The sequence below is a fragment of the Onychomys torridus genome, chromosome 14, assembly GCF_903995425.1.
Source record: "Onychomys torridus chromosome 14, mOncTor1.1, whole genome shotgun sequence".
Lineage (NCBI taxonomy): Eukaryota > Metazoa > Chordata > Mammalia > Rodentia > Cricetidae > Onychomys > Onychomys torridus.
In genome coordinates this window covers 3,692,658-3,720,022 of record NC_050456.1, presented here as the reverse complement: position 1 = coordinate 3,720,022, position 27,365 = coordinate 3,692,658, and the positions used below count along the sequence as shown (strand labels likewise).

Genomic DNA, 27,365 nt, shown 5'->3' with positions numbered 1-27,365 from the left:
AAATGATTGCTTTTGCTTAATCTTATCTCATATTCAGTATAATATTCACTCTTGCAAAGTGTAATGAAATACTTTTCATTCCCCATAAAATGCACAATTAAAAGCAGGCAGGACATATTAGATGAGATTGGAATGAGAAATTGGCAAAAAATAATAATTAAGACTTTTAAAGTGTTTAGCCATCTGTTGTAAAGTCAGGAGAATGGTTGTAAAATTCACAATTATAGAACTTCAAATCCTCAGGAAATATTCCATACAACTATATGCACTTATTTTTCTTTAGAAATAGCTAGTTAATATATCAAAAGATGAAATTAAGCAAATGATGAAATATTTATGATGCTGTTATCTTTACATTTTAATCTAGCTCTCTGGTTCCTTTAAAATGAAAGTATCCCTTATGGCAGAATATCTGGCATAATAATATTGTCTATGTGTACAAGTGGCTTCTTCCTTCTTAGTGTTCTAACATAACAGCAGCTTATTAAGGCATATAGGATTCTTCCACAAGGGTCCTTGTCTTTCTGCAGATCCGCTAGCTTCTCCTGTTATAGACTGGCTTGGTCCTTAGTTATTTGTCTTCACTTTTTACTCATTCTTCTATAACTCTTATGCTACTGAGCTCCTTGTGTCTGTAGTCTCAGGCCATTATCATTTCTTTTAGTAAACATTAGCAGTTATCTATCAATTCTAAGATATCAGATTGCCTTTATCTTTTTCTTTCCAATTTGATGTCTTTAGAAATGTCCTTGAGTGTTCTTGTTACACCCTCATTCCATGACAAGCCCTTTGTGCTGGGCACACTCCTGAGGATGAAGGAAGGAGTTTTGCAGCAGAAGGCTTGTCATTGAGGAGCGTCTGTTCTTGATGGTGAGATGCATGCAGGAGAATCCTCACAGGCTGATTGAAGTCTGAATTAGTTGCGTATGAACCACCCTCCTTACTGGGGTAGTCCTTCATATTCCCAGGTTACCAGCATTTTTGGATGAAAGCAACCATCTAAACCGTTTGAAAACATAACTAAGAGAAGACAAATTTTTCAATTGAATATTTATGTCACTTTATTTCTAATATTTTGGTTTTATTGTGTATATGTTAAAGTTTCTTGCATACTAGTAATAGTCATGGAGAATGTTTTGGAAAGCTGAAGCTGTGTCTATATGGTTACTTAAGAAAAGTACAGATCCACACTGCCCAGCAAAATTTTAATGACCACAGAAAAGTTCTGCATGTATTGTCGCCCAATTCAGTAGCTAAAAGCTAAGTGCAGCCACTTGGCACTTGGCACTGTAAATGGAGCTAGCATTATGTGGAACTGAATTTTTTCTACTTTAAGATAATTTAAATAGCCACTTGTGGTTAGTAACTGTCCTTTAATATAGCACAAGAATTGGCGAGGCAAGCTTAGCTGTGACATAGCTGTCACTTCAAACACTTGGAGCTCACTATGCATCATAGTAAACTTTGTCCACAAGGTTGGACACCTGCATATTAGGTCACCCCATAAATAATCTCTGAACAGACTTTTTCAGGACCCTCTAATATCTAAAGAGCAAAAAAAATCAAATAAAAAGTAGTTAAGCTCAAATGGGATTCTAGTCATTTTATTGAATTTTCCTTGTGTTCAGATACTCACATGATGTTATGAATCCATTGTATTCAAGTGTTATTAGACGAATGTGGGGACTGTTCTGAGTCCTACTGTGTTTCTTGCATAACAATGCTGTCTAAATAGTGACAAGGAGACCCAAAGACCCAGGCTTACCTCTTCATACCTTCAGTAGACAAAAGCAAATATTATTTCTCTTAGTGTTTCTGGAAATTTCAAGGACTATCGCACTTGAACATCTTGGCTCATGTGCAACCTAGAATCAGTCACTTCTATGATAGAATTGATTACATCAGGAGTAGAGAGAGGAATAACTGGCTATTCAATCCAGATGTCTGGGTAGAGTTTGCATAGTTCTCTAATATAACCTTCACTGAGTGAAAGGCTGGCCAGCATTCTTCCTTCTAATGGGTAGTTATGAGCCTGGTAACTCCACGTTGGGCTTTTCCTCAGTGGGTTTCTTCAGATCTTCATTGACTGCTCATTCTTCAGATACAGAACCCTAGGTATTATGACTTACAGAAGCACTCTCTGATGCTTCCTCCATCCCCACTGCCAGCACAGTGTTGTAGCCTTGCAGTTTAGCACCCTGAGTTTCACTTGCCCCCTACCCCGGGATATTCCCAAACACATACTGTCCCTCCTAACGTGCCCCTTCTTCAGTGGCCAGATTGTGTTTTATTTTTGTGTTCTCAACAATGGAGATAACATTATTTTTATGTGATGGAGCTGTGTTATTCCAAAAACATTTTTCCATGACCAACTAATGCATGACATAAATATGCACAACCCCACTAATTGGTACGAAACATAGATTTTATTTACTTTTTAAATGTGAAGAATATAACTGAATCATATTAAGTGTTTCATTTTGCCATTGTATATGGCTTGTGGAACAAATACCATATTCCTCTGTAAAAGGCTCTATGACTTTCATGATGTAAGCTGTGGTTAAGTAATAAAGAACAAGTAGCCTGTCCAGTGGACCATCGAGCACAGTGATTATGATGGTGTTTTTACCTTCAAGAACTGTGTTTCTCCACAGCAAGAAATAGCAAGAAAGTGAAAGCTTGTTTTAACGTGATATTCAGTGACATAAACAAAATCAAGTTTAAGGAGGATAATATAATAGGTTAATGGACAGATACATGTATGTGATAGGAAGAGAAAACACTTCTCTCTTTGTACTAAACAGCACACCTGCCTACATAGCCTGATGACCCCGTACCATACCCCCACATATCTCATTGTTCTTGCTGGCTTATAGTCACAGGGACAATGCCGGGAAGTAGTGTCCTGTGTCAGTCTTGTCGGAATTTACTAGAGCAGCGGGTGCCTTGTTGACCTGAAGACAAAGTGTCACTTTGAATTCCATCCTCATTCTTTGGGAATTTTAAAAAATATCAGCTACTTCGTATCACCAAGAAGGAAAGGTTTGCTAAAATTAAAGTGCCACATTGTGTCTGTTATCACAAAAGCAGAAAGCCAAAGCCATTTAACTTGTACCATTTGCAAACTAAGTTCAGTGCAGTCATACATAATGTCAAAATGTTTTAAAATAGCACTGGCATTTGATCTAATCATTGAAAAGCAAATAAAATAGATACTTTCTATGCAAAGGAAATAATGTTCCTTCTACATCTAAATATTTAACTTTTTTCAGATAAACTATTCTAAAATTAAAACATTTTTACTTAAAGCTAGATTATCCAATGTATATCCATGAATATACAGACTGATCTGTGACATAATATGAAGTACTACAGAAATAAAATAGTGCCAAAATATGTTTGAATTTTCCATCTACAAAAAGGCTATTTTCAAAATCTCTTAGACTTCTTCAGGGAAATTGATAGACTTGTGAATGTATAAATAGTAAACATATTTTATGTGTTTCAATATTCCATGGAGAAGTTTCCTAAAATGTATTGTGATTCATCTACAACATAGCCTTTAAAATATGAAGAGTAATTATCCAGCTTTTACTGAAGTTTTTAAACACTGATACTATGTTTTCATTAAAGTTACCTATACATGCATGGAAAATGACTTCTCCTAGGGTTTATTGCTAGAATAATATTCACTTTCTTGAAGAAATGGCATGCCTACTTATTACAACACACACACTGATTTTATAAACTGCCTAGAAGAATATGAGGAGAGAAAGAGATAGAGATAAGGGATGTTACATGCAACTAGGCAAACTAGCAGAGATTCAAATTGGAAAGAAGATTATCTATCTATCTATCTAGCTATCATCTATCTATCTATCATCTATCTATCTATCATCTATCTATCTATCATCTATCTATCTATCTATCTATCTATCTATCTATCTATATCACTCAGAATTTAAAAGACAATGTTCAGGAAGTTTGTATACACAGTGAGCTTATGAGTTTGCAAATTTCCTATGTTACAGGTTGAGACTTTATGCTGGTTCAATCTTATTTTAGAAATTATATTGGAGTGTGTAGTCTAAGGTACATGTTTTACATAGGGTCAGAGAAATGGAGGTGAGAATGAATAGGGCTTAGAAATTGTCTTAGTTTGTGTTTCCTACTGCTCTGAGGGGACCCATGACCATGGCAACTCCTATAAAGGAAACCTTTATTTGTGGTGGCTAGCTTACAGTTCAGAGGTTCAGTCCACCATGGTAGGGACCATGGCAGCATGCAGGCATATGTGGTGCTGGGGCTGAGAGTCCTACACCTTGACTCAGAGGCAACAGGAAGTTGACTGACTGTCACACTGAGTGAAGCTTGAGAAAAAGACCTCAAAGCCCGCCCCCACAGTGACATACTTCCAACAGAAGGTATGGCCTAGATTAAAGGTGTGCCCTCCCGCCTCAAGGTCTGGATTAAAGGCATGTGTCATCCAGCCTTCTCCAACAAGACCATACTTCCTAGTAGTGCCACACTTTATGAGCTTTAGGGGCCAAATGCATTCAAACTACCACAGAGGCTCAGGGGCTATCCATCCTCCTAGTGACCATGAGTTGGTTTCTCCTTCCTCACATAATAGAAATTGCCAGAGACTGAAAGTACCATTTGATCTGTCCTTGTTTTGTTACTCTTCCTAGAGTTCCATTACTGATTGATCTTCTAATTCAAGCAGTTGGACTATTCAGTTATTTTCTGAATAAGAGAGGAGACCATGGAAAGGAAAGCAAACTTTTCATTTAGCACATGGACTCCACCAGAAGCTGTGGCTATGTTGAGAACTAGTCTTTAGTTCCCAGTTGCTCAGAGTCTGATTCCAACATATTCTACTTACCCATTCCCCTAATCACTATGAGCATCTTCGCAGCCATCTGGTTGGCATACTTCTTTAGTAAAACTTCCAAACACTCTCATAAAGGCTGCAAGTTTGTCTTCTTGCTTTTGATATCAAACCTGGAGGTTGTTGTGCCATTGCCTGCATGACTACATTCAGAGTAATGTTTATTCAGCATTATTCCAAGAAGTTCCTTTGCTAGTTGATGATGTTATCAAATTTATACCCAGCTCAGTATTCTAAAAGGACTTCCAACACCACCAGCATCTCCAAATCATTAGGTTTTGGTTTGTGTGTTTGTTTGATTGCGTTTCCAGCATTCCAGCATTCTTAGTTTGTCTCTTAGGCTCTGACTTCATTGACCATCTCTGTCTGTCTTATAGGCTCTACTTCCTCCTGCTCTCTCTGTTTTCACTAATGCATCTCACAGTGGAAACCTGTGAAACACAGGGTGAATACAGTTCAGCCTGGTTTTCTGACAGTTCTTTAATTTTTCTGATAGTCTTTATTTCCTAATGTATACAATGTGTTTTCATCATATCCACCCCATGTTCCTCCTGCAACTCCTCCTGACCCCCAACATATCCCCTCCTAACTACACATTATTTTTCATTCCTTAAACCAACTAAATACAGTTAGTGCCTCTCATGCTCATGAGTGTTGGTAGGACCATCCACTGACTGGAGGGTGGACAACTAACCAGAAGCTGCACTGGAAACAACGACAACAAATGCTGAATAACTCTCCTTCCTCTTCACATCAACTGCCAGTTTCTCTGTGGCTATGTGAGGCCTCATGTGCCCCTCCCTTCTCCATGCTGCAGTGTTGATTGCCTTTATCTTGTGCAGATCTTAAACAGGTAACCATAAGACATTGATTGACAGCAGTAGGCCCCAATCTCTGGCTCTTACAAGCCCTGGGGTGTTCACAGAGCTTTCTTCACCATCTGCTTCTAGTCCAGTTCTTTTCCTTCCAATTTCGGCCTTTACACCTAAAAATGAAGACTGATCGAAATGGCCTCAATTTCTTTCCTTTTAATTCATAATCTTAGATCTGTATCCACAACTCTAGATGCCACTGAATTAATTTTTTTTTCTGTGTTGTGATTGAACTCAGGGTCTCATGCTTGTTAATCAGTATTTGTCATTAAGCTGTTGTGACATTTTAAAGACCTTGCACTTGTTGTGGACCTGGGTTGATCCTTCTGAGATGCTCTGCAAACATGTGATCTTAACTGTTTTGAAGCAGATTGTCCCACCTTGGCCCCCAACACTTCATCCTCTTGGTTTTGTTCTTCTACTGCTCCTTCTTAAACCATACGAGCTTGATTACTGGACTTGCCCTGGTCCCATCTCTTCCCTCTCCTTGTCCAGGTTCATAGATTTTCTGTCACCTGATTTTCCCTTTTAGAACTGACTACCTTTCTCAGTCTTCATTTTTCCTTCTATAATCACAGGATGAATTTTGCACAGAACAAATGCTCAATAAACATTTTTAGGCATGTCATTCTTCTTGTTGTCTGATATCTACTACTCGTGAAGAAATGGTGAACCTAATTAAAGCCAGCAAAATGCAGTCTCAGTGACAGTGACATTCCCTTTTTTCTACCCCTCAGAAAAGCACAGTATTTAAACCACCTGAAAGGGAAGAACTGTTAGAAAAACAACCTTCTTCTTTGAGCCCCTGCAGTACATAAACTCCGCAAAAAATGTGTTCAAACCACATCTTTAATTAAAAGTTTTAGCTGCCAAATAACATGTTCCAGTTAAAGCCACGTCAGTGTTAGGAAGTGCTTGGTGGGTGTAGCGCAGGCTTCCAATTCGCCACAGAGTTTCCCATGGGAAACTCCTGAGAAGAAGCCTGAGGCCTCCCTGTTGGCTTTCACTTTAGAAAGGGAAACTGTGCTAAGATTCTGAATGATTCTCTTCTTAAGCAAAAGAGATATCAGTTCAGTGGTTTTCCTCAGTGTCTTATTGAGTTATGTGAGGCACAATTATGCCTATTAAATTGATTTACCAGATGGAAGGTTGTATTTTATATTTAGCTGATTAAATTGTAAGAGGCTGGAATTATGTCACATATCATAAAGATCATATATAAGAACAAAAACAATTTTAACTAACTATATTTTAAGACTAATTAGAAATTTAAGCTGATTCTCTCTCCTTTTTTATTTACATTGAACAGAAAGGGAAATGTTCTTAAAAGTAGGCATCACAATAGAGTATGTGGCTTGTGTATTTATTGTCTTATTTTTAAGTAAAAAGTAGAATAGTAAGAGAAATATTAATGACATACCCAATGCTTAGCAAACAGATAACAATTTGCTTAAAATTACTACTTATCATTTTATAATATTTAACTTAGTATAATAATTTAATGATGCAGATAGAATCTCTAAGAGGAAAACATTAGCCAGGAGGTGGTGGCTCATGCCTATAATCCCAGCACTCGGGAGGCAGAGGCAGGTGGATCTCTATGAGTTTGAGGCCAGCCTGGGCTACCAAGTGAGTTCCAGGAAAGGTGCAAAGCTACACAGGGAAACCCTGTCTCGAACCCCCCCCCCAAAAAAAAACAAAGCATTATTAGTATGTTAAAGTTAAAATAAGTTATTCTTAATTTATACCCTATAGAACTCCCACAGAATGATTAAAAAGAAAAAAATACACTTTTTTCCTTTTTGTATTATTTTGTGGATAAGCAAACTTACTAATAAAACATTTTCTCTTTGTAGAAAGTCAAATATTATAAAATGATAAGTAGTAATTTTATATAAATTGTTATCTTTTTGCTAAGCATTGGGTATGTCATTAATAATTCTCTTACTAGCCTACTTTTTTTACTTAAAAATAAGACAATAAATACACAGCACAGTAAAACCAGTCCCACTGAGAGCCAGTATTCTCCAGTTGCTAGACTTCTAAAGCAGTGAGTGCCTGGCTTGGCAGGCTGGACTTAGCATGATTGGCTCCTAGTGGCTTCTATACCAGGGTTACTGCAAACTTCAATGGCATGAGAACACATTTATTTTCTAACACTTCTAGATGTCAGAATGAGTCTCCCAGGGCTAGCATCATGTCAGCAGCACTGTGCACCTTTGTGGAGTCCTTGGTGAATGTGCTTTACCTCATTTTCCAGCTTCTGAATGCTGTCTGTAGTTTCTGATGCAGACTCTACCCTCAAGGACAACAGAGACTCATCTCAGTTTTTCTCAAGCCATGTCATCTGACATGCACTGGTTCTCTATAAGTTGTAGAGAAAAACTGTGTGACAACTGCAGGTCCACTTTAAGCCAAGAGAATCTCCTAGGAAACTTAAATTCATCTTTACCTTTAATTCACTCTTTACTATGTAGTATAGCACTCAGGCAGCTATCTGCACCCTGGGTTTTCTCAGATTCATCCATCTGCCTCCCTACAGATGTGTAGAAAATCTCCCTTTTTGTTATTCCTTAAATAACACAGTATAACAAATATCATCACACCATTTACATCTTGTAGGCCATTATAAGTAATAATGAAAAATACAATTTAAGTTGTAGGCAAACACATCTACCTGTGTCAGATTTTTAAGTGAAAAGCAGAGTAAATTGTTAAAGAATATATACAGGACAGCTAATATGTTATATAAACACAATCACATGCATAATTTGATTCTCATTTTCATAATTTTTTACATACAAACACAAAAGAAATCAGAGTATGTTAATTGGTCCATTTTTAAACATCCCAAACACATATGATTTCCATAACCACTTCAGAAGACTCACCATAAATTGTTAGTAAGGTTTACCAACTGATTTTGAAAAGCAATAATTCTCTGTTAAAAAGCAGACATTGTGGGTTGAGGATTTAGCTCAGTGGTAGAGTGCTTGCCTAGCAAGCACAATGCCCTGGGTTTGGTCCTCATCTGAAAAAAAAAAAAAATAGCAGACATTGTTAGTATATTTGCAATAAGAGAACAGAAAGACATGTACTGCCAAATTTCTCAAACAGGGATTATATAGGAAATGGAACTCACATATTAACACAAACATGGCTAGTTATTGGAAGTCAGACTTCTCCCAAATGGTTTTAAAGAAATTTACATATGAATTTCATATTTTAAATGGTTATAATTAGAAATAATATCATAATGCAGAAACCCTGATTCATAACATTAAAGATTCATATTATCCAAGCCAAGAGAGTTGCAATTGAAATGCTCTTCTTGCATAATACTGAATACCACTTTCAAAGATTCATATTGCTTTCCTAATTATGGACTTTTTTTTTTATTTTTCAAGACAGGGTTTCTGTGTGTATCCCTGGCTCTCCTGGAACTCACTCTGTAGACCAAACTGGCCCTGAACTCATAGAGATCCACCTGCCTCTGCCTCTGGAGTGTTGTGTTGGAATTAAAGGCCTCTTGAGTGTTGGGATTAAAGGTGTGTACCACCAACACCCTGTGGTACTTTGAACTTGCACCATTATTTTTCAGTCAGGGTCTTTCTCTGTAGCCTTAGGCTGTTCTTAAGCTCTGTGTCCTCCTTCCTGTGTCTCCCAAGCACTGGGATTACAAGAGTGTATGTCCATGCCTGCTGATCTAATGTCCTTTTGATTAACTGGGTTAGAGAAGACACTAGGCCCCTCCAGTGTCTTTCAGAGTGGTGGTCTATGCTGATGAAACTTGGAGGACCTGAGCATAGGTGAGAAGAAAGCCTTGGCAGGAAGTGCTCCAGGACACCCAGTCTCCACACAGGACACAGACTGAGCGCATGACAGAATATCCAGAAAAGTCAACATTCATGGCAAAGACTCATTATCATAATACTTGGTAACCTAGTACTTATTCCTGGCTAATAATCACCCTAATGAATATTTGAAAGAAACTTTATTTAAGATATTCACATAACTCAGTGCCCCCCTTTTTCTTATGATCATTCCTAATGGAGATATTCTGCATTCTATGATGTATGTGTGTGATATTGAATATTTATGTCAAGATTATTAATGTAAAGAACATTCATAACCTAGGATTAAACATTATTTGAAGGTTGGAGGGATGGCTCACCAGATAAGGATACAGTCTGCTCTTACAGAAAACTTAGTTCCAACATCCACATGGTGGTTCACAGTCATCTGAAACTCTGGTTCTGAGGCTCTCGGTTCCTTCTTCTGACCTCTATAGACCAGTCGTTGATGGCAGTGCACAGATAAGTGTGCAGACAAAACACCTATACATACAAAATAAAATAATATTTTAATTCCTTAAAAGTCAACTAAGATAAAATGCACATACTAGGTAATAATTCTCAGTGATAGTTTTATATATATCAGAACAAAATAGTAAGTAGGATTTATACTTTGCAAAAAAAAGGCAAAGAAAATATGTGGTCATTTACTAATAAAAGTATTTTAAATAATAATGAAAGTCCAGAAATGGATTATTGCTTTTACAGTTTTTCCTCCTTTTTTATTTATTATATTTGTGTTTTAATTTTACACATCAGCCATGGGTTCCCCTGTCCTCCCCCCTCCCACCCCCACCTTCTCCCCAGCCTTTCCCTTCCATTCCCTGGTGATCAGATAGCTAAACACCCTCACAGTTGTGCTGGACCTCTCATCCAATAACTGATGGAAGTGGATGCAGAGATCCTCAGCCAGGCCCCAGGAGTCCAATTGTCAAGAAAGAGGAGAGACTGTAAGAGTGTGAATTGTTGAGACAAGATTGGAAAAGCACAAGGACAAATAGCCAAACTAATGGAAGCACATGAATTATGAACCAAAGGCTGTGGAGCCCCCAGCTGGATCAGGCCCTCTGGATAAGTGAGACAATTGAATAGCTTGATCAGTTTGGGAGGCACCCAGGCAGTGGGACCAGGATCTGTCCTTAGTGCATGAGCTGGCTGTTTGGAACCTGGGGCTTACACAGGGACATTTTGCTCAGCCTGGAAGGAGGGGACTGGACCTGCCTGTACTGAATGCACCAGGTTTAAATGAATCCCCAGGGGAGTCTTGGCTTTTACAGTTTTTTTTATTTAACTTTTTTATTTACTTTACATCCTGACTGCATGTTAATAGTGTTGCATTACGCTCAGGAGTCTACCAGTTGTGAGCATGTATCTCTCTTCTTATACTTTTATGATATTGTTTGTGCTTTATTTCAGTATAATTTCCTTACTCTTACATAGACCACATGAGACACTCAGAGAGAACCTCTTCTCAATCTTTGCCAAGAGGTGTGATGAATAATATTGTTACTTCTCTTTCATAGATGATTAAATAATTTGCTGAGATTAATCTACTCACCCATGATTAGAATTAGCACATGAAAGAGTTAGCATTGGAGTTTGTTTCTGGTCTGTTTGTGTCAGAGTCCTACACATGCCCCAGAAGATTTTCTGGGGGTTTGTATGCATATGTACTCTTGCAAATCATGATTTTCCCCGGGTCATCCTTAACTACCCTGTCTCACAGGCCAGTTTCCTAGTGTTGCCAAGCTTGAGCCTGGTAGCTGTGCCTTGGATTTTTGACATGTTAATCTATGCTTCTAGGACTGAACTTTATTACTAATTTCTTCACTTTAATTTTATACACACCCTCCCTAGGTATATTCTGCACCATTGAGATGAGTAGGAGAATAAAGATTTAAAACGCCTTTCATTCATGAAACATTATTCAGATGTGTGTGCTGACTCTTGTTCTTTTTACTTTGAAATGGCATTTTTAAAAAAAGGTCCTAGGGCCCATTCTGCTAATGTTCTTTTATTTCCAGCCCCAGGACCTTGCACATCATTTTTGATGAAAGGTTTTTGTCTTAGCAGGCAGGCACATTCAGATGGTCCATACACTAAAACTTAGGTCATCTGTTTTTTTTTCACTGAGGTATAGAGGATACATGTGGAGTAAAGAGGGAAAGACGATTAGTACAAATAGCCAGGAAGTGCATTCATATAGAAGTAGATATTCTACAAACTTAGTCATCGCCTCTGACCTCTGGGGATTGGCAAGTGAGTAACCCGGCAGTCTTCAGCCCTGGGGGAGCAGAGAGCATTGAAATCTAAAGTGACTCTGGGGAAGGTAGCCACTGGCCATCAATCCCTTCATCTAGGTGCTTGTGTCTGGTGTAAACAGTGTGTAGAGTTCTGCAAAGGCTTGCCCAAGAGCTGCCTGACATTGTGTTCTCATGCTTACCACTGAGATACTCTCTCTGGTGACTTAGAATTACTGAGATCCAGACAGAAGTCTTTGCTAGAATAGACCTTTCCTCATGAAGATTGTATTATGGATTTTTCAAAAAGTAAGTTTATGTTGCAATTTCTAGTGTATTCATGATTTCTAGTTTTTGGAAAGTCAGGTATTTTCTAGATTTATAGAAATTTATAGATTTCTAGGATATTATATATATAGTATCAAGTCCCTTTTGAAATATCATGATATTATATCCCCTCCAACCAAAAGAAGTTGGCTAGGCTTGCTTTCCTTATAAATATCAGTAGTATTTGCAGTTATTACTGTATGAAACCTGAGGTATCTGACCTAGAGGAAGAGACAGTGGAATCCTTGTTACCAGGAGTTCTGGAGGACACTGGATGCAAAGTCACATCATGGTAGGAGGGATATCTGTTGGTGTTCTGCTACATAAAGAGTGATTATAATTAATAGTGTTATATTGTATAATTCAAAATAGCTGGCAGAGAAGATTTTGAATGTTCTCATCCCAAAGAAACCATGTGCTTGAGATGAGGGATAACTGGATCTTTCTGAATTGATCAATACATAACATGAAGGTTCAAAATCATCATATCCTACCGAGTAAATACACATAGTTATAACCTGTCAGTAAAATACTTAGAAATATTGGTAGCATTAAAACATATAATAAACAGTTTCCAAGGATAAATTAATTTTCAAGGCTCCTCAACTTTTGATCACCTTTCCTTTCTTGACCAACTTTTCCACATCCTCTTTGGTCATCTCCCACAGTCCTTATTGTCTGCTTCACTCATCCCATAATGGTACAGTTACAGACAGCTACCACTTACTCAGTTGGTCCCTTCTCTCTCCTCCTTCTCCCCACATGGGTCTTACACTACTGAACTTTGAGCCTAGATGGTCCTTGTCATTGAGGGAACCCCATGCACTGTGGAATGGTTGGAAGTACCCATGACTTCTGCATGCTAATGATGGTATCATCTTCTCATATTGATGACCAATGATGTCTCAAATATTGCCACATGTCTTTGGGGACATATCTTCTCTGGTTTAGAACCAATGTCTTATCTTATAAGAGACAATATTACATTCAATTCTCTATTAACTAAAACTAATAAAGGAGTCTAATCAGAGTTGGGTCACTGATGCCAAGGAAGTAATGGATGAATGAGAAAAGGGAGAAAGGGCTTATGGATCATATTATCATCAGCATTATTGCTGATTGACCATGCTGTTTATAGGGGAAAGATCAGGGTTAAAGGGTTGTAGATACACCCAGAAAATGGCAACAGCAAGAAGCCATTCACAGGGTTGAAGGAGAAAGAACAATTGTTCCTTTAGTTCTAAAGTCATGGATCAGTGACAGAGAGGAAGGAAAGACAGGATATACAAAGCTGAGGCCACCAATAAGCACCCTCTGTTTCCCTCCACTGTCTCATGCAGTGACAAGCTGGTGCCTTTGTTCCCTCTTGACAGCCAGTGTTTAATTCATTAGGTTTCACCAAAAGTTGGGAATAGATCTCAGCCTGAAAAAAAATTTCAGGTTTTTTTTTTTTTTTTTTGAGTAGGTGATAGGCAAAACAGAAAATGTGCCAGTAAAGTAAATATTGGGGACTCAAAGTCCTTCTTTTATATGATGTCAATATTTTCAAGCACAATATAAATTACACAACAAAAAAGGAAAGAGCTTGCTTTTTTTTTTTTATATCTGAGAAATGCAGTAGTTCTCAGTTTAAGTTGATGGCTGCAGGGAGGAGAACAAAGAAATATAGACACTTCATGCCTTACAGTGGTGGGGGGGGCGCTGTGCTCTGATCTCTACTGCTACTATTCTTTCAAAGAAAGATGTCCATTGATCTGAAGCCTCAGGAACACGGTGTCCAGTGTGGGCAATCACTGGCACTTTACAAAAGCTACCTTCTAATTTTATGACATTCCGCTGTAAGGAAAAGAGGAGTATCTAGCATGCTTAGGATAGGGCAGGGTGCCTGGGCACAGGCCTGGCTTCATCCCATTATCTATGCAACATGGGACAAGTCACCCACCCTCTGTAGCTTAACTTCCACGTCAATACTATAACATTATAGATAGCATATATACCATATGCATGTTTTATGTATAAGCAAGTTAGTATTGATAAAACACTTAGGATAGAATTGCAACATAGAAACTAACATATAATGTTAGTTGTCATCAGAAACAGCCTTGTGATCACACCACCACCACCACCACCATTATCATAGAGAATGAACTTTGACTACACAAAGATAGGACCCCTTGCTTGCATTTTTCTAACATAATTATTTAAAAATATAATAAGTGATAGCCATATAGATTCACTATTTGGAATAATGTAGGCAAAGAAATAGTAGTGTACTTATTGGTGATGTGAGTTTGCGTTTTCAAAAATATATGCTAACTTCAAATATCTATTCCACCTCAGTAAGCTTCCTTTCTCCTGACTGACTACTGAGGACATGGAAAGGGTTACTCACAGTGGCACCAGTTCCTGTTGTATTACTGTGTTGAGTATGTTTTCCCAGAGTTTTAGGTTAGAAACTACTGACAAAGAAATATTTCAGGAGTCAGAATTAGACGTAAATTATGTTCTGTGGAGGTGTCTTCCTATTACCAGGGGTCAGGTCAGAATCTCCAACCTCACATTAAATGACTGTTTTAGTGGTTATTGAATTTCAGTCTTGAGAGAATGAAGAGGCCAGGCAGTGAAGAGTGAAGTATAATAAATCTTACTCAGACCTACCAGTAATTACTCATCAAACCTCCAATTGACACTTAGAGTTGTGCTAGATAAAAGTTAAATAGAAAAGTAGTTTTTTGCTTCCATTTCACATTCATGTTGAGAACAAAGGAACTTATTTTATAAAATGACTACTCTATTTGTTTGTTTGATTAATGCAGAGTCAACACCTTATTTATATGGTTGGGTTTTTTGTTTGAGAAGAATGGACCAGAAGAAGATAGGCTTTCTTATTTGTTATTCATTTTTTTATTTATTTATTTATTTTTAAGTTTAGACACAGGAGCATTTGGCTCTTTATTTTTTAATTTGTATCTATTTTCTTTGTCTCAATTCTCAGCCTCAGAGCCCAACTTGAAGGTGCGGTCCAGGTTAAAACAGAAAGTGGCAGAGAGGAGAAGCAGCCCCTTACTCAGGCGGAAGGATGGAAATATTGTCACTTCATTCAAGAAACGAGTGTTTGAGGTGACAGGTAACTGAGGACTGGATAGTCTCACACTAACTGACGCCTGCTGGTCACAGCAATTTCGTTTAGAGTAAATATGTCTGCTCATTAACAAAACTTATTTTGAGAACTATTTCTTGGAAGGCAATATCTTTGAAAATTCATGGATAGTTCAGTAAACCTTGCTGTGTGTTCACCAGCTGAGCAATGCAGGAGATGGAAGGCGGAGCCCCCTATGTGTCCATTAAGGCTAAGCCACACTAATGCTTGCCCTGCTCTCTAGAAAGGGGCAGTCTGCCTGGGAAATGCCAACCAGTAGACTATAACTCTTAATGAAATCTGATCAGAAATGAGCAGAGGGAGTTCCAAGAAGAGCGCAACCCTCCCCCCACTCAGACATGAATGCAGGAAATACATCTGGGGAAATTAAACCATGTGGAACACAAAATCCTTGACTTTTCAACAAATTTACAGAACTCATAAATGACTTTATGTGTTTACTAGTGGTGTGGGACTCGTGGCAGGAGGGGAAATACTGCTTTTTACGAAGGGGAAAAGGCTGTCATTTTCACTGGTCTCAAATGGAAGAGTTCATATTTTTTAACTGCCTGGTTAGAAGTGGGGTGAGCAGGTTAGGAAATTCAACCTGATGGCTTACAAACCCCTCCGTCCCATTTGTACCTGTTTGAAATTAGAGAAGGACCTAAGAATACAAGAACCCAAAAGACTAGCCACAATAATGCTGGCTACAGCTTCCTAAGGATGAAGGAACCTGAAGGGCATCAGAGAATAAGACCGACCACCATTTACTGGGTGCTCAGAGGGATGCGCTGTGCTCACCACGTGCAGGGAGAGAAGTTCTGGGCGGGAGCTCTGTTCTCTTTCCGAAGGAACTGTGTGACTTTCTGTGTAAGCAGTTCCCTCAGGTCACATCGCACCCTTCACGGTTTTCAGATAACGGGTTTCCTATCTCCCTTTAGTCAGAGCAAGTTCAGAGAGGAAGGGCGGTAGTCCAAAAGAGGAGAAATAACTTAGGTAAGACACTAGTGCAGCTTACAAGTGACAGATTATTTCAGTTTGTAAAACACACCCCCAGCCTCCCCTCTAGTCACAATAGATTGGTATTGTTATGTAAAAACAGTATTTAATGATTGTATTTTGAAAACTGTTTCCTTGAGGGTGAGAAATTTTGAAGAAATGAACAATAATTTATTTTAATATCAATATAATCACAAGTTTATAGTAATTAAATTCTAAGTTTGAAATATAGATTTGTTTTCTTAATTTTATGAGATAAAAATTTATCCTTTTCATCTCAGGAATGATGTGAAATGTGCCTGCCTTGTGTGGCTACAATTTATACACTTCCAGCCTGTGAGCAGGTGCTGACAGATACTTTAATGAACATTTTGATTGTTACTTTTTATTTCGAACTAGTATTTTCCACTGAGTCTGAATGTATTTGGAGGATCTGAACTTCCGCAGTGTCTGCACCTGGCCCCTTCCCCGGCCTCAGTGGACTCCCGTCTACTTGGGTAGCCAGTGTTTTCAGTAACAGTGCCACAGCAGTTACTGCTGGAGTCTTTTCTCTTTCCCTTCACAGGGTGAAGCGCCTGCTCTTGTTTTCTCTTTCTCCTCTTCATTGTTAATGTGTAAGAGCAAATTGCCATTTCATACGCTTTCAAATCCGAGTATGTTCTGCCTCTCTTCCTCCAATCAGTTGTCTTCTTTAAAATGTTCTGCATTGACTCAGCCCTGTGCCTGCTGTGGTCTTCCTTCTCCCTTCTCTGCTGCTCCTGTTCCCCAGAGGTTTATTATTCTTCAAGGACAGTTCCAAAGCGTTTCCCAGTGTCTCCACAAAGGCACTCAGTACCGGCTCTCAGTCCCAAGCTGTTGGTGCTGTAGGGCCCTGGTACAGTAGTTGATATGCTACAATCACAGGGGCTTCTACATAATAAAACCTTAATTTTAATATCACATTAAATACTTAAGATAATTTAAGATGGTAAAGAGAAGAGTGTTGAAGAATATAGTTTTTTAAAAATATGGAAATGAAATATTAGTGAGAAATCACAGCCATCCTGGTAACATGAGAACCAGGAAAAGAAGCACCTGTAAGAATTTTTTTAAGTATATTTTAAAAATACACTTAAAAGGAGAGATGGAATGGCTCAGAGGTTAAGAACACTGTTCTTCCAGAGGTCCTGAGTTCAAGTCACAACAACTACATGGTGGCTCTCAACCATCTGTAATGAGGTCTGGTGCCCTCTTCTGGCCTGCAGGCATATGTGTAGACAGAACACTGTATACATAATAAATAAATCTTTTTTAAAAAGCACTTTAAAAAGCTATGTGGCTGTGTTAATGCATACCCATAATGCAAGCACTAGAGAAGCAGAAAGGAGGGTCAGGAGTTTGGGCCAGCCCAGGCTGGATGGTATGGCCCTGTTTCAAAGAAAAAATATACAAGATGGAAAGAAGGTATACAATAAAGGCAATGTTGAGAACAACCAGATTAATCAAAATGTGATAAAAATATATGAAAAGAAAGGCAGTGAACATATGAGACAGAGCTTTTTGTAGTACCAATAGTTTGTTCTAATGCCCTAATAAGCCAATGTCAGGACCAGAATTCAACCACCATTCCCCATTCTTCAACTGCGCTGTGCTTCAGAGTGAGGCAGGGCTTAGTGTAGAGAGTTGAAAGTTAAAAGTTATTTTGATGGAGGTCAAGAAAATACTGTTTGGAATTTGTGGGCTCCTGATCAATGGGGAAGAAGATCGTATCTAACTAAATTTCCAGGTGGGGGTTAGTGAATCGAGTGAGTGAGGTGATTAGAAGAAAAGGAGTGTGAACAGCATGATGTAGGAAGTATGTGCTTGTACAGAGAGTGAATGAGTTCGTTTGGCTGAGAGCAGAAAGGGCAAGAGTAGGAACAAACAGTGAAAACATTCGGTAGGACTTTTCTGGGACGAATTTTAAAGACAATCTTCAAAGATTACTCTAGTAACTCTGAGCAGTAAGAGTTTATGTCATAGTTTAAGAGAAGACACAAAAGTTAAACTGGAATGGCAATAGTCAGACATCTACAAGATGCGCTGAAGAAGGGGAAGAAAGGCCAAGTGGCTTGGATGGAAAACAGAGGAAGGGTGATTCTAAGGATGGGGCAAAATACAGACACAGCAGGAAACATTTCATATTAAATATGGTGTAATCTATACACATGTATTTATTTCATATTAAACTATGGTGTAATCTATACACATATATTTGGGGATCGAGCACACCCAAAGTCCTGCCTGCAGGACTTGTTACTCTTCCAGAGGACCTGAGTTTTGTTTCTAACACCCACTTAGAGCAGCTCACAACTGCATGTAATGCCACTTAGAGCAGCTCACAACTGCATGTAATGCCACTTAGAGCAGCTCACAACTGCATGTAATGCCACTTAGAGCAGCTCACAACTGCATGTAATGCCAGCTTGGGGTACCTGACTCCTCTCCTGGCCTCTCTAAGAACATGGACACAGACACACACACACACACACACACACACACACACACACACACACACACACACACACACACACACACACACACACACACACACACACACAGACACACACACACACACACACACACAGACACACACACACATACACACACAGACACACACACACACACACACACACACACACACACATACACACAGACACACACACACACACATACACACACAGACACATACACACAGACATACACACACAGACACATATACACACACACATACACACACAGACACACACACACACACACTCACATAAAAATAAAATAAATATTTAAAAATCCACATTTCAATGGAAGTCAGACTAGAATTTTTGAGAGTTGCACAGGAAAGACTACGTGTATGAAAGTAGTGTGCCCAAGGATAACATTTAACATGGGAGCAAAGAGACCCAGGAGGTTCAGCTGTAAACACAGTGCATGTCTGCGCACAGAGACTGATGGGAGAAAAAGACAGAGAAATGGGTATAGAGGAAGGGCTGGGAGTCAGGGACTGTTCTGTCAAAAGCCTTAAACTTCAGCGGCATTTGAAAGAAAGATTGCAGTTGACAGTGAGTAAACCATGGCAGGAGATGAGCTGGCCTGGAGAGAACAGTTCTGTTCAAGCACTGCTACCATTCTGTCAGGTGAGGGGACAATCCTGAACAGCCAGGGAATCTCAGACCAGAAGGGAATGGGGGTTTTGAGGAACTGATGGAACAAAAGCAGTGAAGGGTAGGGTAGGATTGTGGGTAAGAATAAATGTGTTGTCACTGGAAAGGAGAGAGGAATGAAATACCATAGCTCTGAAAAGTCAAGAAGAATTCGGTCAGCAGAGCGCAGTCACAGTGTAGAAAGAAAATATGCAGTGGGAAGGGGTCCCATCCCTGAGTCTCTGAAGAGTGCGAGGCAGTGCTGTTGAGTAGAGCAGGCTTAATGCGATGGAGATGAGATGCTTAGAAATACTCAAGGTGACCACAGGGGTTGGCAAGGACTAACTATCAGTGGATAATTTTCCAATATTTAATATGATGACTTCTGCTGCCATGTTTCTAGGACTTAGAACTTTCAGCTTCTTTGCATGTTGAGGTCCATATGAATTTTGTATATGAGGATTCTCAAATAGTATATATTGTTTTCACACTTTTGCCACAATGAATTTCTTGTTAATTGATATTTAAATATTTACATTATTAAATTTGGCAACTTTCATCTTCAAGAAAATCAGTGGGGTAAAATTAAAGTCAGCTGTCATTTTATAAGGCCATCAATGCAATGTGGAGATTTTTAGTTTTTATTTATTTTTCTTCAATTTGACTGGCATGTATTATAATAAGATATATGCTTAGTGTATCAAATAAAGATCAATGTGCAGTTCAGCATCAAGACTCCTTGCCATGGATATCTGTGATGTGTTGACAACTTGCTTTTACCCCATCTGCAAATTTATTATCTCTATAACTGTATGTTTTTATGATAGTATGAGAACAAGTAAAATACTATTCCTTTCTTATTTCCTTTTTTCATCAATGGCTTCTGTGACCTTTATAGTTGTGAATCTTTGATAGAAATTGTTAATACTATATGGCACTGGGGACACTTGAAAACAAGCAGGGGAAGAGATAGGAAACTTTAGGAACATTCCAAACATTTCATCTTTTTGTGACATGCTTGCCACTCCCACACCATGCCTGGTCATGTGTGTTACAGACAGCCAGCAGGGCTCATCTTTGTGTGATGTTCATGAATGCATGTGTGTTTCCCCATGTTTTTCAGAATCCTCAGTCAGTAGCAGCTCTCCAGGGTCCGGTCCCAGTTCACCAAACAATGGGCCCACTGGAAATGTTACCGAAAACGAGGCTTCAATCTTGCCTCCCACACCTCACCCGGAGGTAAGGCCCCCCTTCATCTACTTCTGGAAACTGATACAGAGTGGTCCCCAAGTCCAGGCCTCCTCAGTTTCAGACATGGTATATCTATAAACAGAGCCCAAGTATTTCCTGTTGTGAAATAAAACTAGCTGTCTTTCTTACTGTGTGGATCACTTACATTGATTATAGTTTTATGTGTGGATTTGAATGAACTTGATTATATTTAGAGATGTTTTGATGACCACCACCCATGTTGGGAAAATATTGAAATGCAATCCAACATTACTACGCTCAGTCTGTACTGCCCAAGGATATAAAGGTCTGTAATCCTGCATGGGTACTGGTTTCTCTAATAGAAATGCACCCATAAATAAGCAAACCAAGCCCAAGTAAGCCTTTCACACTAACTACTCCCAAGGTGGCTTTTGTTTACTTGACCTGAAGTATAATAGCAAACAGCTGATGTCTGTATTATGACTGAGGGAGCTGGAGCTTCACTGAGCAAACATTTATTTAGTATTTACTATGTGATTGTATTTTACCTAATGATATGCATATAAAGATGAATAAAAATGGGAACTCCATACTGAAACTGACTTAGTATAGAAGATTTCTTTAAAATATTATCATTTGTTGTGGTCAATGACAGGATACTAAGAAGAAAGTGACTGTCAGCAAGAGTCAGTGTGCCTTCTGCATTAGACTGTAGCTGTCTGAATATCCATGTTAATGGAACTGTTTTGAACAGACTGACCATAGACTGAAGGCATAATTTTCCTTCTAAGCATCATGCTACCTCTTTCCTTCTATGCATGCTACCTCTTTCCTACACATCCTCTGTGCAGAAAGAGTTGCTGTGATTCCTTCTCACATCTAACTGTTACTTGACTCTCCCTTTGTATTTTACATAGTCTTAGTATTTGAGACCAAGAGACAGTGATCAAATCTGCCATTCTTTGGATTGTACCTGCAGTGTTCCTGCCATTAGGACACCCACACTATACCAAACACTCCTGCCTACAGGGGAATCACTGCACTGTCTCTTGACAGAACCCAACAATTTTAAACAGTCACCCTCACTGACAGAATATCCTCCAGTCAAGAGTTCCATTACTCTACAATTTCATACATTTCACACGCACACACAAACACGTATGCACACATACAGACTACTAGACTTTATGAAATCATTAGGTGAAAAATTTTTTTAAAAACGGTGGAAATGGAGAATGTCTCTGATAAGCCCAGGGAGTCACTTTTGCTTGAAGGCCTTACACACTGCACATGACCTTTGGTTTCATATAAACTCATGAAGCTCAAGAGAGAAGAAAAGGCCCAGTGCTGCGCGAGAGCATGCTAAGCACAGAGTCTCACGGCTCCACGCAGTGATCGCAAAGGCCCATGTCAAAGTTCACTTCACCCCAAGAGTGGTACATCCTCTGTCTGAAAAGTGTAGCCATGAACTAATCTGTGAGGTATTGCAGTAGAAATCGCAGCCTCACACTGCTTTTTGACTTAAACCACCTCCACATGTACAGCCCCCAGGTGCCTGGCAGAGCAGATGTGAATCTTCCTCAGATGAGGACATGGTCTTCTAAAGCTTCTACTTTTTGCCAGAGAGCATGAGGAGAAAAGATAAAGACCCTTACTTATGAGATTCTCAGCTACTTGAAGGCTGACCTCCATTCAGACCTTTACACTAATCTCTAAGGCTTCCATACGTTTCCTGTGTCTCTTTTTCATTATACTTTCCACAATATGATTCGAGATACTTTCCACAATATGATTCTGTGAATACTTGTGATCACACTTGTAAGTAGGACTTTCAGGTGTTTAGGTTACATCCTCATATTGAGTGATTTTTCTATAACACTTTATTTCCACGAAAAGAGCAATTTTGTCACAAATAGTAAGTAAATTAGTAAGTTTTATATTTCCACGTTCATTTGAGTAATGTTATTCTCAGTAACCATATAAATACATAAGGGTTAGGTTCTGATCATTTTTAGGCCTGTTTGTACCCTTGAAAAATGACAGCACATGACACCACATTCAGCAGCATTGATAATTCCCAGAGATTGGCATCAGTGCCTCGACTTTGGCTCATTAGCATCATGCTTACATTTTATTAGATGCGGAAAGAGTTGTAATATTTGTCTGAGCATGTTTAGTAAAGGGACAGAGAAGAGTGAGGACAAGCTGTGGGATTTAGTTACAGTTCCATGGGGGGGACGAAGAAAGTGTGGTTTGAGAGTTACCAGAGAAGACATCCTTAGCTTTTCATTGTAATTGCATCCATTTACTACTCTGTTCAAACATAATAGAAACAAAGACAAAATATTAGTAAAAACAAAAGGGAAGAATGGAAGGTTTTTCTCTTTTGGCTATTCACAACCTACTGAATTTTCTGGATTGCCTAACCCGAGTTCTAAACATGTATCTATATGTGTGTGTAGCTGTATACTTGCACAGAGAGAATGGAGAATGGGAATTAAGACATTTTACTTATTTTAATTCATTTTGTATTCCTAAATTGTTCATTCTCACAAATTAGGTTTGGGTATCCTAGGTTTTCAGCTAACTGTTGAACATACTCCATCACTGCAAATCTTTCCTGCCACCCCCACCAGTCAAAGAAGAAAAACAAAACAAACCAGAAGGAAATGTGATTTAAAGGAGTTTAAAGGGTAGAGGGGTTTCTCCAGGTCAGTGGCAGGACATTCACCTCCAGCGCTGGCAAGGCTAGTTCAAAAGCAAGCAATGACTTACCTCATAATGAATTAATTGTGAGCCTGAACTGTGCTCCAAAAGGCCAGGTGGGCAGACCTTCATGCACTGATGGGCAGCCTTTCTGTGGCCCAGAAACAAAAACGCAACCCTGATGGCTAACATGTGTTTTCTTCTGCATTACATTCACAGACCTCTGTAGTGTAATTCACTATGGATAGGTAAGAAGGTGGCAGAAGTTAGGGAGACTATCAGCAAATTACATCCTAGCTGTTACCACCTAGAGAAACTGGACACAGGCAAGTGTGCTCTCATTTAGAATTCCCTATGTGTTTTTTTTTTCAGTTACCCCCTAAGATTAATAATAGAATATGATTTTATAGCAACAGAAATGTTGAGATCAAACTGTTTACACTATTAGATGCTCAACCCCTCAGTTGTGTAATTCACCATTTACAAACTATACTGCTTTCATCAATAATGCAGGTGGGTTTTCATCTTCAAAGAATATCTCAAGTTCACAGTCTGCCTGGGGTACAGAGTGAACTGAGGCCAGCGTATGCAACATTGTGAAAACCTGTCTCAATAGGAAAAAGAAAGAAAAAAGGAGAGTTGAGTGTGTCTCTTAGTGGTACAGTCCTTGCCTAGCACACAAAGGCCCTACACCAACCCAGTCAGCAATTTAAAAAATACAGCATGGGTGTGAATATCTCTGTGTACCATGGCCTGTAAGTAGAAAATAATGTCACCTAATTCTTTCAGAGCACACATAAATGAATGGGATTCTAGTTGCATTCGCTGCTGAGAACATTGGAAAAGGGACACCTAAAGTTCTTGAGCCTATTTTTGTTTTCTATCACATAAGTTGCAAATGCTACCTGATTTAGCTGAGGCAGAGGCGGGAGCTGGATGAGAATGGACTTGTGGTTGCAACTAAGGATGCACCAGAGGATAGTGGATGGCTAAGTATTCTGTTTGAAGGCTGGGCTTGGGCATTGCTACAAAACCAACTACTGGTCAAGCTGCCAAACTTCTATTAAACCTCAGATTCCCGATGGATCGAAAGGTGGCAATCAGTACTGGTTCCTACCACTTTGTTGAAAGGATTCACTGTTTGCAAGGCAGGTTGTACATTGTGAAATTTGGAAAAAGTTCATTTTTGTTGTTATCGTCAGTGTGGACTATTCATGGGGAAAACTCATTAAGTTATTTGTCTTCAGGCCAGCAGCCCTCATATGAGAATGCGTCTCCATCTGCTCTGACCACTTCTGTTCCATTTCTTCTATTTTTTACATATTCTCAGTCCCAGAATGCAGACTGTTGGAGCTACTCACTTTACTCCTCTGTAAACTTGGTTGGGAACTAAAACCTCAAGCATTTCTGTTTCCAACTCCCTTCAGAGATGTCTTTAGCCATCTAATTATTTGGATTGTTAATAAGTGGGCCTGTGGGTTCATATATGCTTCCATGGCTATCAGCACTGTGACACTAGATCCAGGAGATTTACTTGGTAGCTATCTTAGCAGCAGCCAAGTTGCTAGTTTATTTCTAGTTTAACATTAGGGACTATGTCTGCTGTTATTTTATTATTATTATTTTTCAGTTTCCAGCAGAAACAAATGATTTTTAAAAAATACTTGTAATAATAAGGCTAACTGTTCTAAGATCACCGGAAATGACTTCTGTGATGCTCCAACCTCACATGATTCATCTGCCTGTTGTTTGGCAACAGTTGGCATGACATTTGCTGTGCTGTTTTATTTACATGGGCACCTCAGAGTTATGGTTCAATGGCAGCAATTAAAGCTTGTCCCCCACTTGGAAAAGAAGTTATGACACAATAATCACATGAGCCAATATTGCAAAGCAAGGTCTTCAATAAGATAGAAATGTAAAGTTAGAAAGCAAACTTGCATGGCTCTCAGCACCTCAGCAGCACTTGCTCTTTTTCCAAAGGACCAAAATTCAGTTCCCAGCATCCATGTTATCCATGTTGGGTGGCATACAACCACTCTGCAACCCCAAGTATGGGGAATCTGATACCTTCTTCTGGTCCCCCTGGGTACCCATACCAATATGTACATATGCACACATATACTCATAAATAAAATTAAAATTCCCACTTCTAGTTTTCACCAGTGGAGTGCCACTGCATATACCAACCACATTCCAAGGCAGGCCTTGAGCCCAGGAAATGTTGGCCAACACAACGTAGATTCCATGTTTTCTTTGTAGGCTCTTTGTTGGTTTTGTTTTGGTATTTTTTGTCTTGGTTTGTTTGTTTGCTTGATTTCCATTTGCTTTTACTTGTTGGTACTTTTTTGAGAGGAGAGAGAGAGAGAGAGAGAGAGAGAGAGAGAGAGAGAGAGAGAGACTGAGACTTAAGGTGGGCAGGGAGATGGGAAGGCATGGTGAGGAGTTGGGGAAGGGGAAGAATAGAGTATATGAAAAGAATTTAATAAAATATGGTTATTATTAGCCTCAATTTTTGGGTTTTTGAGACAGGGTTTCTCTGTAGCTTTGCGCTTTTTCCTGGAACTTGCTTTGTAGGCCAGGCTGGCCTCGAACTCACAGAGATCCACCTGCCTCTGCCTCCTGAGTGCTGGGATTAAAGGCATGCACCACCACCGCCCGGCTAGCCTCAAAAATTTTATCTCACATTTTTATAGTAATATGATCTCTAATGTAAAGTGAAATATTAAAACTTGGAGAGTTTTGCTTTCTGAAAATAATTCTTTTTTTATCATGTAGAACTTTATATCTCATTTTTCTGAACGAAGCTTAAGAAAAGAAATAAAATCTTAAAGAATACTGTTAAAGCCATTGGCAAATAGTGAGTCGTTGGGGGTCTTTTAAAATGTGGCTGTCTTGTTTTTCAGTAGTCTACCAATTTAAGTCAAAGTCAATTGGCGAAAGTGCGTCTTCCTATAGGCCATATTGCCTATACTGTACTGTACATAGTATAGTATATAGAGAGACATGGATGCTACCTGACAAGACTGTCAGAGCTTCTCTGCCTTGGGCTGTTGAACCTGTTTCATGGGGAAGGTAGGTGGCTGTCTGCATCCACAGCCCACACATGGGAGAGCTCATATGTGAAATGCCCATGATAAACATTTTTTAACTAGTCCACATCTCTTACCTAAGGCCTATATTTCTTTTTCTTGATTCTCTGACCTATTGTAGATAATTTTGAATATTCAGTAAACTGAGCCGTCTTCATTTACTTTTTTTGTGAGCTTATCAGAAGTAGGCAGATATTACATATTTGTTTTCAAGTTCAAGGTATTGGTAAGAAAGGCATTAATTTTCTGCCTCCCTCCCTCCCTTCCTCTTTGACTCCCTCCTTTCCTTCTCTCCCTTCTGTGTTTCCCTCAGGACAGCAATGTTTCTGTGGTTTTCTCTGTGCTTTTTCTTACAGAGTCTGAACTTATATTTTGTGTCTTGTGTATTTTAGAGACTATGAGTGGCACCGTGTTATTCACCTCGTTTCATTTCTTACTCTATCACTGACTGTGATAGATCCAGTCATAGCTTGTGAATGCTTTTAATCACTATAAAAGTCCATGGTGTCTGCTGCTCCATTTTATCTACCCAGTCCTATGCCTCAGAGAGATATGCTACAGAGAGCAGACACAGTCATCCTGACAGATTCGGGAGAGATGTTCTTGAAGCTCCCCTTTCCAGGAAAGAAGTCCCTAGGTTCATGGTGTGTGCTGTAGTTATGATTTATATTTCTGAATTGTTGGCAGAAGTACTGTGCCTGTCATGACTTCCCATTTAGTTCCCTCCATCCACAGCACCAATACTGAGCATTTTCTCACCTTTCCCAGTCCGATCGTGGGAAACACTTGATTCCATTTCTTTAAATCAATAGCTTCTTACTGTCAATGGCTGAATAAATAATCTCCTCTAAGGGTCATATATTTTTCATTCTATG

The 27,365-nt window shown here is 39.0% G+C and overlaps 1 protein-coding gene across 17 annotated transcripts in view; it reads left to right on the top strand.

Annotated features, from left to right (window-relative positions):
- Hdac9 (histone deacetylase 9) overlaps positions 1-27,365 on the top strand; it is an 893,084-nt gene that overhangs the window by 504,853 nt on the left and 360,866 nt on the right. For 11 of the 17 annotated variants that reach the window (XR_004946518.1, XM_036205785.1, XM_036205783.1 and 8 more), the window contains 2 exons: positions 15,180-15,311; positions 20,604-20,719. Coding sequence is in view for 16 of the 17 variants with exons in the window: in XM_036205785.1 (XP_036061678.1) it covers positions 15,180-15,311; positions 20,604-20,719 (248 nt within the window). In the remaining variant the exon portion in view is untranslated. The remainder of the gene's footprint in view (positions 1-15,179; positions 15,312-20,603; positions 20,720-27,365) is intronic. The other 6 variants (XM_036205789.1, XM_036205788.1, XM_036205798.1 and 3 more) reach the window with 1 other exon arrangement.